Here is a 19,882-nt window from a genome sequence, read left to right as displayed (position 1 = left end):
GATGTGGTAGCGGTTTATCTGCATGGGTTCGGGGCCCACAGTTGTATGTGCAGATGGGAACCGTGGGGAGGGCGAGGGTTGTTGAGTGGAGGTGGAGTCTTGGGTCAGGCAGAGAGGCCACCTGGAGTTCCTCCACTTGCGGCGCTGCTACAGCCGAAAGTCGATACGAATGGCTAGATCCACGAGTGTGTCCAGACCAGTAGGTGGCTCCTGCGTGATTAGTTCATCTTTAGTTTGATCAGAGAGACCATTAAAAAATACATCAAAAAGGGCTTTGGTATTCCAACCACTAGAGGCCGCAAGAGTGCGGAATTCAATGGCGTAGTCGGAAACTGACCGGTGACCTTGCCTGGCATGTAGCATCTCCCGTGCTGCCTCTCTGCCTTGCTTAGATCAATCAAAAACCTTTTTCATCTCGGCTGAGAAGGCTGCAAAGGTGTTGCAGAAGACTTCCCTGGCATCCAAGACTGCGGTCTCCCACTCTCGTGCTCGGCCTGAAAGCTGGGTGATCACATAAGCCACCTTAGCTTGCTCTGTAGGGAAAGCAGATGGTTGCAGCTGAAATATCAGATCACATTGGGACAGGAAGGAACAGCAAGTTCCTGGCTTGCCAGAGAAGTGCTCCAGGGGAGGCAGACGGGGGCTCTGAGACTGGGTTAGCTGGGGCCGGTGGCTGAGAAGATGGAGGAGGTGGTGTAAGAGACAGTTGGAGCTGTTTTACCTGTGCAGTGAGGTCAGTAAAAGCAGTAGACAAGGTTCTAATGGACTTTCCAAGTTCATCAAGGTGGCTTTGTTGTCTGCTCAGTAACACTCCATGGTCACACACACACCGTGGTCAGCCATGTCTCTATGAAGATCATTATGCTGCACTCCAAGTACTACCGCTGGAGCTCGACTGTCTTGTTGGGAAGAGCTCCTACATTCCCCATGATGATGGACAGGAGAACGGGCCTGTAGTGTCTCCTCCTGGCCTGACGATTCACTCCAGCATGCAGCGACGTCTCCTTCTCCTAAGTTCTCGAGGGACATTGTGCAGTTGTGCCGGCCTCACTACGGCGAGTCAAAGCACTAGCAGCTGATCCCAGGTGTAAAGAATGGGACCCATGGCTGCACGCAGGGCCCATGATCACAATCGTTCACAGTGTGAGAAAAGGGTAAAAGACCACTGAAAAATGCAGTGACCTTAGCCCTCATGACACACACTGGATAACTCAGTAAATAAATAAATAAATAAATAAGGTAATTAAAGAAGTGTTGGAAGTTTTGAGAAAAGGTCATAAAGACCGAAAAAGCAGGAGCTACTGCTACAGACAGCCAGTCCCAGGTTGCCATCTTGGTTGTATCAAACAAACCTTACACATATGCTTTTTAGTGTGTATGGTCTGTATCACACACTTTTCCAACCTCTTTCCTCTATAAGACCAGTGTGCTGTTACTGTGGACAATGCATTATAGACAACTATATTAGACAATATGGCTTGCTTGAGTCAATGCACACTGATCAAGGCCAAAAGATTAATTCAGACCTGCATTTTTGCAGCTTGTGTAGAATCATCAAAACATGCACATTGCTGCATCATACTCAGTCAGATGGCATGGTAGAAAGACTGAGCAAGACACTTGAGAGATTGACTGGCCAAATACAAAGTGATGGTGACTTGGACCAGTTTTTGCCATAAATGGAACTTGCCCACAGGTTGTGTGTATTCAACTGCCAGATTTTCCCTTCCTTGTTTATAGGAGAGATACAAACTTGCCACTGGACATCATGTGACAGTGCAGACCAGTAGGGACCACTTCCATGCCAGGTACACCTGAAGTGTATGCCTAGGAAACGTGCAAACTTGTCACTTGCTTTCATTAATGCAGACTATAACTTTGTTGTGTTTGCTGCCCAACAAAATGAATGTACAAGCTTGCTCCCAGAGGGAAGGTCCTGTTGTTGGTCCAGAAATAGATAATCAGAGATGGACATCCCAGCATCACCTATGAGATCACAGATCTTTGGAGTGTCTGTTCTTGGACAGGAAATTTTCCCCACAATAGAAGAAAGCCTACAAAGGCACTTTGCCAAACTGCCTGTGTTTGCTGTAAAACTAATCAGGCCTGTTTACTCCTCTGGAGCTGGGCACAGCCTTTGCTTCAGCCCCCTCCCTTACTGCATTGTCAGGAATGTATGTGTATCTTAATGTCATTTACACATTTGTAGGGTCACAGGCTTCCCCCTCTTGATTTTAGATATTTTTAATAATAATAATAACTAATAATAATAATACAACATTTTATTTAAGGTCTGATCTGATTAAGGGCACTCATGGTCACCTTACATCAGATATAGTGAATTTTTGGACAGAAAATAGACCCTATTTTGATTATGTACCAATTATGTGCCAAAAGGATTATGTTTACCATGATCATAAAATCTAATAATCCCAAACTGTACTGCACATAGTGTATAGGGATACATTTGTATGCACAATATTATAACCTAACCGGAAGGGTTGTTTGAATTGAGGAAATTTTACTTAAAGCAATGGACTGCTGTCATCCTTAATTAGTTACCATATTATTATTATGTTTTGATTATAAGAAGCCATCTATGTCAAACTGGAGCTACCATCCCTGACCAGAGGAGGTGGCCTTCATCATTACTTGTCACCCACCTACAATACAGTCCTGAGCACTGACTAGAGGGAAATTGACACCCATTCACACTTGGATTCCCCTGGTCCTACAACCCACATGAATACTTACTGGGTCCACAACTCATATGTAACATCAACAATTCTGAAACCAAAAGCTCACATGCTCTTTAGAAGGTTACATTCACACAGGGTCTAAAACCCTGCAACTCCCCACAAGTGATTTAGAACTGAAGAAGCCTTTTGGACTAGTAGTGGAACATCTTCAAGGAAACTGAAACAATCTATTTGATTACGACACAGCTCTTAAGAGAGACCATGACTCGGATTACTGGGAATCTTCACTGATGTTATGTCACTTTAATCAAAGCTAACAGATGTAATTGATGATAGTGAAAGAAATACATCCTTTTTAATGCTGTTTAAATATTCAAAAGGTCCATTCATAACCCTCAATGATGTGTATGTGTGTGTGTGTGTGATAGAGAGAGAGAGAGAGAGAGAGAGAGAAACTGCCCCATTTGCCAGAGCTTTGTTTCCTGATTTTTGAAACACTTTTTCTCATAAAGTTGTTTGCTGAAAGAAAGTTATGTGATCAAAGAGCTGAAGATTATAAGAGTAGAATATATTAATTTTATATGCTCATTCTATTGTAAAACATGAAAAAAAAACTTTGAAAATTAAAAAGTATTAAAAAGGTAGAAGTCTGACAAATGCACCTGTTTAATGTCCTCAGCTGAAAGAATAAAGGAGTTGCGAGAGCCAAGGAAAGACCTATAAGAATAAAAGTAAAGTTTGACATTAATAACAAATGATGTTTATAATTGTTGTTTTAACATTTATTCATTTGTTCAGCAATAATGTAACTGCTTTCTCTCTTTTTGCTTAAGTCCATTTTTCCGATTGTGATCTTACTTTATATTAAAAAAACGTTTAAACCAAAACTTCAACATTGTAAAACACTATGAGTGAAAATCTAAAGTTAAAATAAAAGTTTTTTCATGAATTGATTTTACACAACATACTGCACAAAATATAAATGAGTGATGCCTATGCAAAGTGTCTTCAATTTTTTCTTAATGGGAGGAAAATTATCTGCTGCTAAAATCTTGAATTGGTCCTTATTAAATTAAACACAAATGAAACACATTATACACAATGCACAATGACAGATTGGCCTTTTCAAATATAATTATAGTATTGTGTATTTTTTTGTCAACATACTGCATTATACTCATGTCCTGAAAATGTATTTCTATGCAACTTTTTGCAGGAGGAGAATGAAGGCACGTGCCCCACCTCCACCGCAGGTGCCTCAACCAGCTCCACGTCGCATCTTTAGAAACATGGGACCTGATCAGGGAAGGACTTTAGGCATGGACACCAAAGAGAACATGCTGAGGGCAACTGTAGATTTACAGCTAACGTTACCAGAAGGATACCAGACATATATCACTGAGGATGGACGGTGAGAGGACTTTTACCCCAAGGGTATCACACTCTTTCCACATGATGTGTCACATGATTACATTGCAACGGGCTAGTAATTTCTACTTATCAAATTGTCTGCTATGTTTTCTTTGGCTGCAGAATGTTGCAATTACTTGACGTTACAGGGTTACCCTCAGAAAAGTTATTAGGCAAGTACAGTGGCAAGTATCATTTGAGGAGAGCTGCCCAACTGTGGCCAAGTGTCTTTCTGAAGGGTGCCCATCACAGGCCAGCGTCAAACTGATGGCGGGGCCCCATAGAAAACTGATTCAGGGATGGAATTTTTGAATTGAGAATTTAGAAGAGGCATTGTACCATAGGGCCCTACATTTACCTAGTGCTATGAAATCATGTGTTGTTGAAAGACATTTATTCAACACAATTACACATCAACTAAAGAAGAGTTACAAAACTGCCTTGTTGAGGATTTTTTTTTGTTTTCAATAATCATAAAATAAATACAATAATATCAAGTTTTTGCACTAAAAACTTGATTTAAGTCCTTATGGCTACTGAATCTTAAATAATGCCTTGTAATGCCTGTCACATTTAACAGTAATAATACATTAAAATAAATGATAACGTGTTGACTAGCTTGAAAATCAAACAAGAGATCCAAACTGATGAATTTAAGCAGTCCCTCCAGAAAACATATTCATGCAATTGCATAATTCAATGCATAATGATGCCAATGCCAAAGATTGCACATTTATGCGGGGGCTATTTTTATTTTTATTTTTTTTCACACGGTGCACTTTTATTGCATCAATTGTCGATTTCCATGCAAAATGCGCAAAATATGTGGTGCTTGCATGATTTCATAATTCCTGCATTTCCTTTGCAAAAAAAATCACACATATATCCACAGAAAGTTAAAAAAATGTTCTGTTTACTTCACACAAGAGTAACCTCCTGTTGCCTTTGGAATGTTGTGAAGTGACGCCGTCTGAAAGCTGCAAACCCCATGAAGAAGACATGTTGAAGTCTACAAATCAGTGTCATTAAAAACAAATCAGTGTCATTAAAAAATAAAATAAGCTTGGAACTTTTTTGACTCATGAACGTTTTGTAAGTTTTAGCCATGTGTTTATTTAGGTCTGAAATAAAAAAAAGATTAGAACTTAATTATTCCCAGCACTTTCTGTGACTTTGTGAGTATGTTTGCTTATCATAGGAAGTCATTAGAAATGACTGTTTACATTAAGGTAGTAGCCGAGAACAGAGTGTCGAGGGAATCACTTTTTTTCCCTTCCCGATTCATGCAAGTTCCCGCAACTTTTGTAAATTCACACAACTTTTGCAAATTCATGGTATTTCGTCGTCGTCCTCCGCTTCATCCGGTGGGTCGCGGGGGCTGCAGCCTCAGCAAGGAAGCCCAGACTGCCCTCTCCCCAGCCACTTCAACCAGCTCTTCCAGGGGAATCCCGAGGCGTTCCCAGCAGACAGATATAATCCCTCCAGCGTGTCCTGGGTAGGCCCCAGGGCCTCCTCCCAGTTGGGCACACCTGGAAAAACCTCCCGAGGGAAGCATCCTGGAGGCATCCTCACCAGTTGCCCGAACCACCTCAACTGACTCCTCTCGACATGGAGGAGCAGCGGCACTGCTCTGAGCCCCTGCCGAATGGCTGAGCTTCTCACCCTATCTCTAAGGGAGTACCCAGCCACCCTGCAGGGGAAACTCATTTCGGCCGCTTGTATTCACGATCTCGTTCTTTCAGTCATTACCCAAAGCTCATGACCATAGGTGAGGGTTGGAACGTAGATTGACCGGTAAATGGAGAGCCTCGCCTTCTGGCTAAGCTCCCTCTTCACCACAACAGACTGGTTTAGCACCTGCATCACTGCGGATGCCGCCCCAATCCACCTGTCAATCTCCCGCTCCATCCTACCCTCACTCGTGAACAAGACCCCGAGATACTTAAACTCGTCCACCTGAGGTAAGACCTCCCCGTCGACCTGGAGTGGGCAAACCACCCTTTTCCGGCTGAGGACCATGGCCTCAGATTTGGAGGTGCTGATTCTCATCCCAGCTGCTAGGTGTCCCCAACAAACCCTCACTACTCGTTTGGGCCTGTCGGGTCTGCGCGGCGTCTTCCCCTGCCAACTGATCCAACTCACCACCAGATGGTGATCAGCTGACAGCTCAGCTCCTCTCTTCACCCAAGTGTCCAGAACATGCGGTCGCTGGTCAAATGATACGACTATAAAATCGATCATAGACCTGCAACCTAGGATGTCCTGGTGCCAAGTGCACCAGTGGGCATCATTATGTTCAAACATGGTGTTCGTTATGGACAAACTGCGACTTGCACAGAAGTCCAATAACTGAACACCACTCGGGTTCAGGTCGGGCCTGCCGTTCCTCCCAATCACGCCCTTCCAGGTAACGCTGTCATTGCCAACATGAGTGTTGAAGTACCCCAGTAGGACAATGGAGTCCCCAGCCAGGGCACCATCCAGTACCCTTCCTAAGGACTCCAAAAAGGTTGGGTACTCCGAACTGGTGTTCGGCACATACGGGCAGACTTACGTCAGGACCCGTTCCCCGACCCAAAGGCGCAGGGAAGCAACCCTTTCGTCCACCGGAGTAAACCCCAACGTACAGGCAGAGAGTCTCGGGGCAACCAAAAAGCCCACCCCCGCCCTCCGCCTCTCACCTGGAGCAACTGCAGCAAAAGAGAAAGTACAACCCCTCTATGTGTCGAGGTGAGGCCGACTATATCTAGCCAGTTTCGCTCAACCGCTCGGGCTAGGCCCGGCCGGGCCCCACGAGCCAAGGCCCGGCCACCAGGCACTCGCCTTCGAGCCCCTAACCCAGGACTGGCTCCAGGGCGGGGCCCCGGTGCCCCTCTGGGCAGGGTACACATAGCACTTGTTCATTTTTCCATGAGGGGTCTGTTGAACTGTTCTTTGTCTGGCCCTTCGCCGAGGACCAGTCTGCCTTGGGTGACCCTACCAGGGGCAAAATGCCCCCGGCAGCATAGCTCCTAGGGTCACTAGGGCACTCAAACTCCTCCACCATGATAAGGTGACGGTTCCTACAATTCTACAATTTCATTTAGCAGACGCTTTTGACCAAAGCGACGTACAACACAAGCAAGAATTCAGACTTAAGGAAAAACCCACAGTAAGGGCAAAAGTGCTTCAGTTGTGATTTGGTCACAGGTATTGCCATCTAGTGGCAGAAGAAGTGTCGCCCCCCCCCCCCCCCCGCACCTTCCTCCTTTTTTTTTTTTTGGACAAACATACAACATCACACAACACAGTTAGTGCTACATAATCACTAAGTGCTGGGTCTTGGACCCTCTGACTTATTCTACCCCACAGGACAAAGAGGAGAAGAAACAGGTTAAGTGCCTAGGTGTTTCTGAACAATTGAGTCTTCAATTGTCTTTTAAAAGTAGAAAGGGACTCAGCAGAACGCACAGAGTTCGGTAGTTCGTTCCACCATTTGGGAACAACAGAAGGGAAGAGTCTGGCTAGAGATTTAGAGCAGCGCTGGGCTGGAAGCACCAGGCGTCTTTTGCATGCAGAGCGTAGTGGGCAAGAAGGAGAGTAGACCTGGATCAAGGATTCCAGGTAGGCTGGAGCCGTTCTTGTGATTGTTTTGTGAGCCAAGACAAGTGCCTTGAATTTGATTCTAGCTGCCACTGGAAGCCAGTGAAGAGAAACCAGCAGCGGAATGACATGTGCCCTTTTGGGCTGGTTGAAGACCAGATGTGCTGCTGCATTCTGGATCATCTGCAGAGGCTTGAATGAGCATGCAGGGAGGCCTGCCAGAAGAGAGTTGCAGTAGTCAATGCATTGAGATGACAAGAGCCTGAACCAGAAGCTGTGTGGTCTGTTGGGTCAGGAAGGGTCTGATCTTCCTGATGTTGTAGAGGGCACAACGGCAAGACCGAGAAACTGAGGTCACATTAACCTTAAAGGTCAGCCGGTCATCAATCATGACACCCAGGTTTCTGGCTGAGTTTGTGGGCGCTAGTAGGCTCGAGTCAAGTTGGACACTGATCTGAGGCTGAACAGATGGACAAGCTGGAAAGACCATAAGTTCAGTCTTAGACGGATTCAGTTGAAGGTGGCGTTCCTTCATTCATGTGGAGATATCAGCCAGACACGCTGATATACGATCTGAGACCGTTCTGTCATCAGGTGGAAAAGAGAGGAAAAGCTGAGTGTCATCAGCATAACAGTGGTAGGAGAAGCCATGGGAGCGGATCACTGCACCAAGTGAGGTGGTGTACAGAGAGAGAGAGAAGGGGACCGAGCACTGACCCCTGAGGAACCCCAGCCGATAGGCCATGTGACCTAGACACCTTTCCTCGCCATGACACTCTGAAGGATCTGCCTGTGAGGTAGGACTTGAACCACAACAAGGCAGAACCAGATATGCCGAGCTCAGAGAGTGTGGAGAGGAGAATCTGATGGTTCACCGTGTCGAAGGCAGTAGACAGGTCCAGCAGAAGTAGGACAGAGCATTGACCAGCAGCTCGAGCTCGTCTCGGTGACTCAGTGACTGACAGGAGTGCAGTCTCAGTGGAGTGGTCACACCTGAAGCCAGACTGAAAAGAGTCAAGTAGGTTGTTGTTCCGCAGATGTTCAGAGACCTGGTTAAATACTGAGCGCTCCAGTATTTTTGACAGGAATGGCAGAAGTGATACTGGCCTGTAGTTTTCAACCTTGGCGGGGTTGAGATTAGGCTTTTTGAGCAGTGGGGTGACACGGGCCTGCTTAAAAGTAGCAGGAAAAATGCCAGTTTCCAGGGAGGAATTGACAATGTGTGTGACTGCAGGTTTGATAGTGGGCAAAATGGTCTGCAGGATGCTGGTGGGTATTGGATCGAGAGGACAAGTTTTAGGTTTTGAGCTCGGGAGAAGTCTGGAGACCTCATCCTCACTCAGAGAAGCAAAGGAGAAGAGTGAAGCAGCAGTGGCAGGTTGGTGCTGACTGGACTGGTCAGGCCCAGAGAACTGATTGCTGATTGCAGCAACCTTTTCAGTAAAAAAAGGAGGCAAACATGTCTGAAGTCAGTGCAGTGGAAGGCTGAGCAACTGGAGGAGAAAGCAAGGAGTTAAACGCCATAAACAGTTTTCTGGAATCAGAAGTGGCACAGATCTTTTTCTGATAGAAGGCTTTCTTAGTGGACTGTAAGCATGAGGTGAAGGAAGCAAGTTTCTGTTTGTATAAGGACAAGTCAGTGGGTTTTGGGAATTTACGCCACTTTCTTTCTGCTGCCCTGAGTCCAGCTCTTTGTTCTCTTACAACTTCAGAGAGCCGTGGACTTGGTTGTTTTTCCTTGGCTGGTTTGGACACCAAGGTGCAGAGTTTGTCCAGAGAGGATGCCAGAGAGGAACAGAGTGTTTCTGTAGCCTCATTCACAGAAAGTTAGGAGAAGTGCGAGTGGTCGGGCATGACGGAGTTCACCTCATCAGACAGCTGTGCTGCTGTGAGGGACTTCAGGTTTCTGCGGAAGGAAACCGTCTGTGTGGGTGTCTGCAATTGCGGAAAGGCAGCCGCAACTTTGACCAAGAAATGGTCTGACAGGTGGAGTGGGGTAACTGTCACATCTGTTATGGAGCAGTTACGAGTCAGCACCAAGTCAAGGACTTTACCAGCTTTGTGGGTGGGAGGAGAAGGAGCTAGTATGAGTGCAAAGGAGGAGATGAGTGCCGGAAAGTCATTTGCCAGAATTCTGTCAAGGTGAATGTTCATGTCTCCCATGACAATCAGTGGTGTGCCATCATCAGGGATGTCAGAGAGTAAAATGTCCATCTCAGAGACAAAGCCATCCAGATTACCCCCTGGTGGGCGGTACACAACCAGAACATATGCTTTGATGGGAGCAGTGACACTTAAAGCATGATATTCAAATGTTGTCTCGCTGCTCGACGGGCGTAGTGCAGAAAAAGACCAGTTCTCAGGAATGAGCATGCCAGCACCGCCTCCTCGTCCAGTAGAGCGAGGGGTGTGACTTAGTGTGGCGGACTCAGAGAGTGCTGAATGTCTGAGAGTTTCATCAGTGAACTGATGAATTCTGTCTTATTGACTGCGGACTGACAGTTCCAAAGACCAAACGTGACCAAGTGTGGGCTGGGACCACTTTCTGGGAGTGCGGACAGGTTTTGCGGATTGCACTTGCGGTAGACTGTGCGTTTTTTTCCGATTGCCAACAATGACCGGGATGTGTGTAAGACACATTGTGCGTTAGACTTAAGTCAGACAGGTGGCAGCAATAGTCGGTGTCCTAGCTCGGTGGACTCGCGCAGGTACAGTCGCAGGTCTTTACCTTTTGTGGTAAGTCTGTGCCGTTAGATACCTGACCACAGTCACAGCTGTTTCCAGCTTGACTAATTGCGCCCGGCTGAACCGCCCCTGTTTGATTTCACTTGGGAAGCAAGCAATAGAGGGTGTGACCCGCGTCAGCTCACCTCACCTATTGTTGCAGAGTTCCTGCCATTTCATCACATAAAATTGAAACATCCTGCATATTCCACCACATTTTTTAAAGAAAATGTGCCGCATAAGCAAGGATTTTTGCCCACAGCAATCACAAAATATCTCCTATTTTTTCTGGAAGGACTGTTGAAGGTCAAAGGGAAAAAGAAATTGTCCTCTCCTTCATGAGCACTCTGGCTGAAAAAATACACTCTGGGTAGGTGTAAGCAAGCAGAGGAATATTGCTCCCATGTTGCATTAAAGTTAAACTATCAAGTCTCTGGTCAGATCAGTGCTCACAGTGTTTACCTCTGCTCCAAGAAATACTCAGCTGCTATAACACTAGAGACGATGTGTAAGATGACAGTATAATCATTATTATAGCTGTGGCTCAGCTGACGTGGTTAACTTGTTGGATTCCGAGTGTTCATTACCTGCAGGCTTGCAGTCCTCTCTGGTATTTTTCCATCTGAAAAACTGTCTGAAGTTTGGGTTTTTTTTGCTTTTCCCCCATTAAATATCCTGTTTTGTTACATGAGGTTGTAAATGTAATGTTAGCGTGGTAGTTGGGAGGGGTTTGAGTTGTAGATTCCAGGTATCGAAAAAGAAAACTGATTGCAGACCTGCTGTGCTTCTGTGTTGACCAAATGATGACGCTATTAAGCTTTCTAAATATATATTTTTCCTGACACGAACTGCCCCACTGTTACTGGAGTCTAAAAACTTCTTGAAAATATGAATAAAAAACTATGCTTGGCCCAGTGGGGGACAAGTCAAGCCTGGTGGCTTGCCATGCCTGTAATACACTGGGGGAAACCATGCCTTATTTATTTATATTCTTATTTTAGCTGTTGCTTGTCTCATTCTATTTGGTGGGCTTCAATGTCAATATGAACATAAACAGTAGGAAATCTGTTTGTTTCTACTTGGTTCTGTTTGGGTTACTGTGCCAGGGGGGCCTTATCGAAGGGTCTCACTCCAAGTCTCAGCGTAAGCATTCTCGAGAGTGCGCAGTGGAAGACTGAGCTGTTAATGCTCCCTGCCACTTATGAGCTTTTCTCCTTTGGGGCAGAAAATCAGACATGCCTCCCTGGTACTAAACATCAAGGCATGTTTTAAAGAACCACAGACCAACTTGGAGCCAGCGAATGTCTCTGAACTACTTCTCTAGAGAGAATAGCTAGATAAAGGTTTTAATGTTTAGACTCATCAAAAATATGTTTTAAAATCATACTCTTACGGCTTGATGCTCCAATCTAATAAGAGGATCAGTCCAAAGTGTGCCTGTTTATTTGTATGAAATAAGCAAGACTGACTTTGTAACCTCATCCTCTCTCCATCTTCTCTCCCCATGTGGTTTTCTATTCTTAACCCCCCCCCACACACACACACACATCTTTTCCCTCTCTTTCACTTTCTCTCTCCCTCCTTCTGTCTTTTCCCTTCTCTCCCTCTCTCTTTGTCCCTGTCTTAGTAAGGCACTGATGGACCTGCTTGTTGAGCTGTGTAGCCGCTATCATCTAAGTCCAGCCCTGCACACCCTGGAACTTTTGTCACCTGAGGGCCATCCTTTGAGGTTCAAGCCCAATGGGCTGCTGGGCTCCCTTAATGTGGCCTGTGTTCTTATCAAGGAGAAAGTCTGTGAGGAGAAAGTTGTGCGCAGACCAGCACCGAAAGTGCCAGAGGTAAAATATTTGAGGCTGTCATGGGAGTAATCTGGATGTTTTTTTTTGTCTCGTGCCTTTATGTTTTTGGATTTTAAGCATGTGATATTATATTTAAAATGTGATGGAATTAGGTTTGTTTTACTCAACATGATTTCTTTTCTGTTTTGATAATAGAATTTTAACCAAATAGATGAATTGTAACAATACTCATAATTACAATTCAAAAACTGAAACTTTGCGGTTACCCCAGTTTTGTTGTGTTCTGTTTGAAGAGTTGCAGATGACTGCTCGCCATTGAAAGAGTTTTTTTCTTCATATGATACATTTGTGCTGGTGTTTGTGCTTTAAGCCTAGCCCCTTACCATAAAGTCCTGTTAAATATATAGTCCTCATCTCTCTACCTTTTACCTCTGACCACTGGCAGCAGCCAAGGCCAGTGAAACCTGTAAGGGCCTGTGTTAAGGTAAGAAATTAATTTAGCATGATTAGAGGGTCATTTCTAAGACTTTTTCCAGTCTACATGTCCCTTTTTGTCCCTTGTTATTCCTCTCAATCATGTTGTCATTAGTTTTTACAGCTCACTAACCTATTTGAACTCATTAGTCTCCTTCTCTTTCCCCTTTTCTCTGCTTCTCCTCTACACTCCTCCTACAGTTTGAATATTTGATGATTGCCGTACCTTTAGTTACCATGCATTATTTCTCTGAGTCTCAGGGCTCACTGGCCGCTCCCTCTCCATGTGACCCCCCTTTCCAGCCTTAGGCCAAAGGCTGACACTATTCCACTCGGCTCCTGTCAGTCACTCCTCTCTGTTCTTTCAGACTGTCATTAAACCACATAATATAACGTTACAGTACGATAGGCTGTACACATAATTATGGTTGATTAGGTAAGCCTTGCAATGTAACTGGACAAGAGACATTTTGCCTCAATTTAGCAATACTTTTGGAAGCTTTTCTTTGTGAGATGTTGAATTATGCAGATGATAAAGATGATAAAATTAATTTTACTTCTAGAATGGAGTACAATTTATCATCCTTTGTGTGGACTCAAGAGTAGCTGTTACCTAGAGTAAGGATAATTTGGATCATAATAAACCATAAACTACACTGTAAAGATAATAGTTAAGCCATTCAGGCAGCAGTAATCTAATGTATAGACCTCCAATGACAATAGCTCAGAATTTTTTATTTGAGCAATAAAAGGTGACTTTGATGTAAAGAAACTTTCGATTGATCCAATCACTTTGCAGCCTAACTTTGATGCATAGTATGTACATTAACCACCATGTCCAAATATAGCAGCTCTTTCTGTTTTCTATTTGCTAATGTATGAAAAATTCAAACTAATAGCTGGACTGGCAGCATATTTTTACATATACTTGTCTTACCCCAAAAAACACATTGCATTTTGAAACCTACAAACACCATCTAATACAATCAACTTAGACATACAAAGACCAAATCTCCTAACCAGAATTTAGTGAAAAATTCACGGTTTTAGAATTTATGCCTCCAAAAGATGAAAACAAAACTTATGCAACTTAGTAGTTTCCTATCTTCATCTTTCCTTTTAATTATAATAGAGAATACTAGTTAATTCAGGCTTTAGATTCCAAGTGTTTCTATTTCCATAGAGGCTTATTCCAACCACAGTAATATAGACTGCTGATCAGAGCGCAAAGTGTGTCTGTTTTTCATAAAAGAACTCTATGAAGGAATCCATCCATTCATCCATTTTCTATACCGCTTACCTGTTAATGTTCACGGGGGCCTGGAGCCTATCCCAGCTGGCATTGGGAGAGAGAAGGGGTACACCCTGGATGGATCACCAGTCCATCACAGGGCCATCAGGAGCAATTGGGGGTTCAGTATCTTGCTCAAGGATACTTTGACATGGTCACCGGTGGAAGTGAGGATTGAACCAGCAACCCTTGGTTGCTAGACAGCCACCCTACCTGCAACCATGCAGACAATGAAGGAATGTGGGATATAAAAAAAAACTATAATCATGTCTCGTGTCCTGTATGCATGCAGAAATCATTTCTAGATAACTAAATGTAAGGAGCATTTCTGTCAGAACATAAAGTCTCGCTGCAAGTTACTCATTACTTAAGTGTCTGTATGTATGTATGTAGTATCTGTTTCTTCTCTTGGTGTTCCACTCCTCACAATATATTCTGCTGTATATCTCGTCTCTTTTGGTCTGTAAAGAAGTCAAACACAAAATTTAAAAAAAAAAAAAATTCAGTGAACCTGTACTGTGCTATACTGAGGTGTTGGCATGCTGTCATGTGTGTTAGTTCAGTCAGTAAGCTTCCGCTATGGACAAACTCTTTTTCTTTGCCTCTCAAAGGGAGCAATGGAGGACACTTGCTGTCTGTAGTGTTGTACTGTGCCCACAGAAATTAATCCTTTAATGCCTGTGGATTTAACATTGATATCTTCAATATTCTAACCTCTGTGTATTAGAAAACAATCCGTTTGATGGTGAACTACCATGGCAGCCAGAAGGCAGTTGTACGGGTCGACCCATTGGTACCACTTGAGGCTCAGATACCAGTAATCTGTGAAAAGTGTGAGTTTGACTCTACTCGTGTCGTGCTTCTGAACGACAACGTCAGTCGCCACAAGCTACCGCTGGACAAAAACTTAGTACAGCTGGGGATCAAGGAGCTGTACGTATTCGATCAGAGTTTGGGTAAGGCTTTGGAATACTGTTTCATTCACATTTAAATAATGTTAGGCTAATTAATGGAATTTTGACATAACAGCGCTCAAGGGCAACACAAAAAAATACACGAATGGTGTCTGCAATCGTATGTATTTATGTGTTTCATCAATTCATTTAAAATCCATCCGAAACTTGGTACTGGCTAAGATAACCAATTATATTAGATTGTCATGTACAAAAACTACCAAATTATACGTGATTTTTTTTGGTCTGTTTTTTCAGTTCAGCAAGAAGTTCTGCAGTTTTGTTTCTCAATATTATTATAAAATTGTTGTATTATTTTTTCACTAAACCCTTCATTAATTTACAAAAAAATAAAAGGCAGTCATCTGTTTCCATTTGTAAATAGCAGTAGCTACAAAACACTCAAAAAGACACAAATATACATAGTTTAAAAAGAAAGGATAAACCATTTTTATATTTTTTATGCATTTTATCAAAAGGAAGATGCTATTTGGTTATGCCACCGTTTATCACTTTGGATGTTGACTTAAGCTCCAAAAACTGTGGCTTCTTGAATAGTTCACATTTACAGATAAGCTCCTGATCAAAATCTTAAGACCAGTTAAAAAAATTGCGTGAATTTGCATTGTGCACTGTTGCATCTTAGGAAGGTTCTAAGTAGAGCTTCAAAATGCACAAAGAAGAAATGGGAACAAGAGACCAAAAGTTGTGAGCAGGCAATTTATTGAAAACAACAATTTAACTGAAATAGGCTGTTCATCAGCTGATCAAAATTTGAAAACCACAGCCTTTAAAAGCCAACATCTGTGCAAAAATTTGGATTCATGTCATTGTCAGATGTCATTTCCTGTCAAGTAATCACACTGTAAAGATCTCTTGATGGCAAAGGCAAAAAAGCTCACTGTCTTTGAACTTGGTAGGATTGTTGAGCCGCATAAAGAAGGCCTCTCACAACGTGCCATCACTGCTGAGGTTGGATGCAGTAAGAACATTATGGAACAAAAAAATCTCACCAGCGCTGAGCCGGATGATCCAAATGGCTGTCCTTCCGGACACGGGACGATCCTCATCCCAAATTAAGGCCGTTACTGGTGCTGATCGCAGCCCAATAACCATCAGATGGCATCTGTGAAGGAAGGGCTTTAAAAACAAAAAACTTCTTCAAAGGCCTCATCTCCTTCAACGCCACAAAATTGACCATTTGGACATTGCAAGGGAGCACCTACATGGGACATTCAAAGATGGAAGAACTTTTTATATTCTGACGAGAAAAAATTTAACCTTGATGGCCCTGATGGCTTCCAACGTTACTGGCTTGACAAGGAGATGCAACCTGAGATGTTTTCTACGTTGCACAGTGGAGGAGGCCCCATCATGATCTGGGCTGATTTTTATTTCAATGGAATAATGGAGCTCCAGGTTGTGCAGGGGCATCTAACAGCAGCTGGCTATGTGGAGATGCTGCAGTGGGCATCCCACATGACTGAAGGCCCTCGTCTGTGTGGTAATAACTGAGTTTTTCAGCAGGACAACGCTGCAATTCACAATGATAGTCTGACCAATAATTTTTTTCTGTAGAATAATATCACTGTTTTGGATCATCCTGCTTGTTCCCCTGATCTAAATCCAATTGAGAACATTTGGGGATGGATGGCAAGGGAAGTTTACAAAAATGAACATCAGTTCCAAACAGTACATGCCCTTCATGAAGCCATCTTCACCACTTGGAGCAACATTCCTACTAGCCTTTTTCAAACATTTGCATCAAGCATGCCAAAAAGAATTTTTGAAGTGATCAACAATAATGGTGGAGTTACTCATTACTGAGTCAGTTTTTGACACTTTAATTTCTGTTTTAGGAGGTTTTCAGGTCTTTTTTAGCTGTAGTCTTAAATTTCTGATCATCTGATGAACAGCCTATTTCAGTTAAATTGTTGTTTTCAATAAATTGCCTGCTCAAAACTTTTGGTCTCTTGTCCCATTTCTTCTTTTCTACTTAGAACCTTCTTAAGATCCAACAGTGCAAAATGTAAATTCTTGCAATTTTTTTTACTGGTCTCCAGTCCTCCAGTCTAAAATGGCTTCCATCCCTACTTCAAACTGCTCAAGTATTAGCCTTGAAAAGACTCATCCGTCAAAATGTTGCTGGTTTCAGCTAAATCTATATAGCTGTTAAACCTAGATGCTTGCTCATAAACTTCATAAAATTTTTTTTACTGTGTTGACCTCGCGTGTTTGCTAATTAGTTATCTGAAATCCTATGTGGATTTAATGTCAATGTGATGTTGGTACTCACTTGTATCCCCTATGTGCTACTTTTTAACAGTATCTGACAAACATTTTAAAGGATTTATATTAACCTGCCTCTGCCTTTTGACAAAACTAAATAACTTGATAGTATCGTTCAGTTATTTTTTGTTGGCTATTTTTTCCCTCCCTTTCTATGGTAAGCCACAGGAAAATAAAACCTCTAGTGCATTCTGCGGAGCAATCTTTGTAGAAAGTAGTATTAGGACTAATTTTGTTGAATCAAACTGATTTGGCTTACTTATGAAGGTGCACTATAAATTCACAGTATTTTTCAGTTAAACCATTCATTTCTAACTTGTTTAATTAAACACGGTATCAATTGCCAGCGACGTTTACTTAATTCTTTATCGACATTTTATTAATGTAGTACTCGTTTCTTTGCACTTGATTAAATATACTGACATGATCATGTCCAACTTATCTTGTTCTCCATCCTTTTTTTTTATTGTTCTAGACCTCATCTCCTCCAGCACAACTCGTCTGGCCAGTGTGGAGAGCAAAGGTGTGCTGAGACATTTCCAGTTCAGCAAGAGGAAATCCAAGGTGACATTTCTGATCCAAGCAAATTTCACTGTAACATTGTTGTGTTTGCAGATGTAAGTTCATTTATAAATGAACTTAAAGAGATTCATGCAATTCAAACTTAGTCACATCGACAGTCTAGATCAATTGCTGCATTTTAGCTATGCTTTCTGTTTGCAGAGAGAGCCAACATCTTTGGACATGGATAATTCCACTGAAACAGTAAACCAAAATACAGACGCACACTCCAACGTAAGTCTTGCTAACATATGTGATAGCGTTTTGATGAGCTTAGTCTGCAATAAATGTTTTGTTTTGGAAATATATGAAATTTTGGTCAATTTGAAGCTGATCTCTGAGACTGTGTAGCGTTTGTTAAACAGTGTAAATAACAAGTAACAATTGCTTAAAAACTGCTTTCCAAACCAGTCCTTGTGATTGAACACGATTATTTTACTGTAGATTAATACAACCATGCCATCATTTTGTATTTTGAATTTATCTGACATTTTAGACATTTGATTTGAAATAACTGATCATTTCATCTTCATCAAATAATCTTTTCATGAGTCAGTAGTTTGAATAAACAGCAAGTTAAATGTGTAAGAGACACGGTTCCATCAGCAAAGTCAAGGAAAGTTGTTTAATGGGCGTTGTCATGCTCCCTGGTGTCCTGAGGTGGGCAGCAACTATCTGCAAAAAGTTACTCAGCACATTGTGGGGATTTTGATCAGTTGGAATTCATGGTGGAGTGTCTCTTTTCTTTCCTCGCTCATAACAACTGAATATATAGACTACAGAGCTCATGCACTCCAAATACTCAGCAGCTTTTTTATTTAGTGATGGATTTAGAAATGTCCATTTCAAAATAGAAAATTCTCCCTAAAACCACATTAGTGCTTGTGTGTGTAGCACTAGTGTGGTTTTAGGGAGATTTTTTTTTCCATGTTAAACCTCACATACACTTCGATGATGCATTAACCACGTCTCTACATGTTATGCCCATAACTCAATCCCAATAATTTGATTTTGAACCCATGAATTTGTGTTCAGCAGCAGCCATCTGTGTCTCATCTCAGATCAGATTGCTCCTCAATGCTAAAGTAAGGCTTGCTTGAGTTTTAGTGACAAGGCTACAGAGATTTGCTATATAAACCAGCATAGTGAATATTTGTAGTTTTAGGTTTTTGTCGTCTTTGCAAGTGTTTTTCAGGTAATGCTGAATTCCAATTAGTGTGTATTTCTCTTTTTTTGCCGTTTTGACAGATTTCAGATTGTTTACTTACAAGAAAAAGTACCAGAGAACAAGTGATCAAGATAGACAATTTCTGTGAATCTTTCACAATAAAATACTTTTGGTGAGGTGAACATGATGTTTTTGTAGGGGCCCAAATGGAGCTTGGTGTATAGCCCACCTCCCTCTTTCCTTGCCCTTACCTCCTGTCGTGAACATAACACAGGATGAGTAGGACTCAAATGCAGGACACAGATCGGTGAGATCAGACAAGTAGGGTTTATTACAGGCAGAGGTCAGTACATGAAAGATCAATAAACACAGGCAGAGGTATCCAAAAAAGCGAGAGGTAAAAGACGTGGTTAAAAAACCAAGCAAAGATCAAACACGACAAGGTTGTGACTGTGTGGCAACGACGATGGCTATGAGAAACAGTGTTGGAACATGAGTGTGATACATCAATGAACTGGCAACTAGACAAGAAACAAAGGGGGAATATATGCAGGACTAATAGGGAGTGATGAGCCACAGGTGCGGGAAACACAATCAAGGATCAGGTGCACACAGAAAGGTAGGGTGCAGGGCAGGCAGGAAACTGAAACAGAGACAGACGTGAGATCACAAAATAAAACAGGAAGACAAGACATGAAACATGAGGGAAACAATGAAACACTTCACAGACAGAGGGACATGACACCTCCGCCATATCACCGTTGAAGGTGGTGTACCTTCAACGACTGTCAAGTTGGCAGTTGAGATTGATATTTTAAATCTTCTATCATTTTTTTTTTACTTTAAGTTATGCTTCTTTCTTGTATTAATTGACTCAGGTTTTTTTTGTTTTGCTAATTTGCTTCTGAAAAATCTGTTTGTTTTTGAATTTC

At 42.5% G+C, this 19,882-nt stretch overlaps 1 protein-coding gene across 4 annotated transcripts in view; it reads left to right on the top strand.

Moving 5' to 3' along the window:
• Nucleotides 1-19,882, top strand: part of cobl (cordon-bleu WH2 repeat protein) — an 87,083-nt gene that overhangs the window by 22,788 nt on the left and 44,413 nt on the right. For 2 of the 4 annotated variants that reach the window (XM_086219068.1, XM_086219070.1), the window contains 6 exons: nucleotides 3,916-4,110; nucleotides 12,043-12,253; nucleotides 12,660-12,698; nucleotides 14,707-14,935; nucleotides 17,697-17,785; nucleotides 17,945-18,016. In XM_086219068.1, coding sequence (XP_086075194.1) covers nucleotides 3,916-4,110; nucleotides 12,043-12,253; nucleotides 12,660-12,698; nucleotides 14,707-14,935; nucleotides 17,697-17,785; nucleotides 17,945-18,016 — 835 coding nt within the window. The remainder of the gene's footprint in view (nucleotides 1-3,915; nucleotides 4,111-12,042; nucleotides 12,254-12,659; nucleotides 12,699-14,706; nucleotides 14,936-17,696; nucleotides 17,786-17,944; nucleotides 18,017-19,882) is intronic. The other 2 variants (XM_086219069.1, XM_086219071.1) reach the window with 1 other exon arrangement.

The sequence above is a fragment of the Aulostomus chinensis genome, chromosome 11, assembly GCF_037954235.1.
Source record: "Aulostomus chinensis isolate RoL2024-O1b breed Wild chromosome 11, RoL_Achi_v1.0, whole genome shotgun sequence".
Lineage (NCBI taxonomy): Eukaryota > Metazoa > Chordata > Actinopteri > Syngnathiformes > Aulostomidae > Aulostomus > Aulostomus chinensis.
Note: the sequence above shows the minus strand (reverse complement) of the source record. Positions and strands in the feature narration are given on the sequence as shown.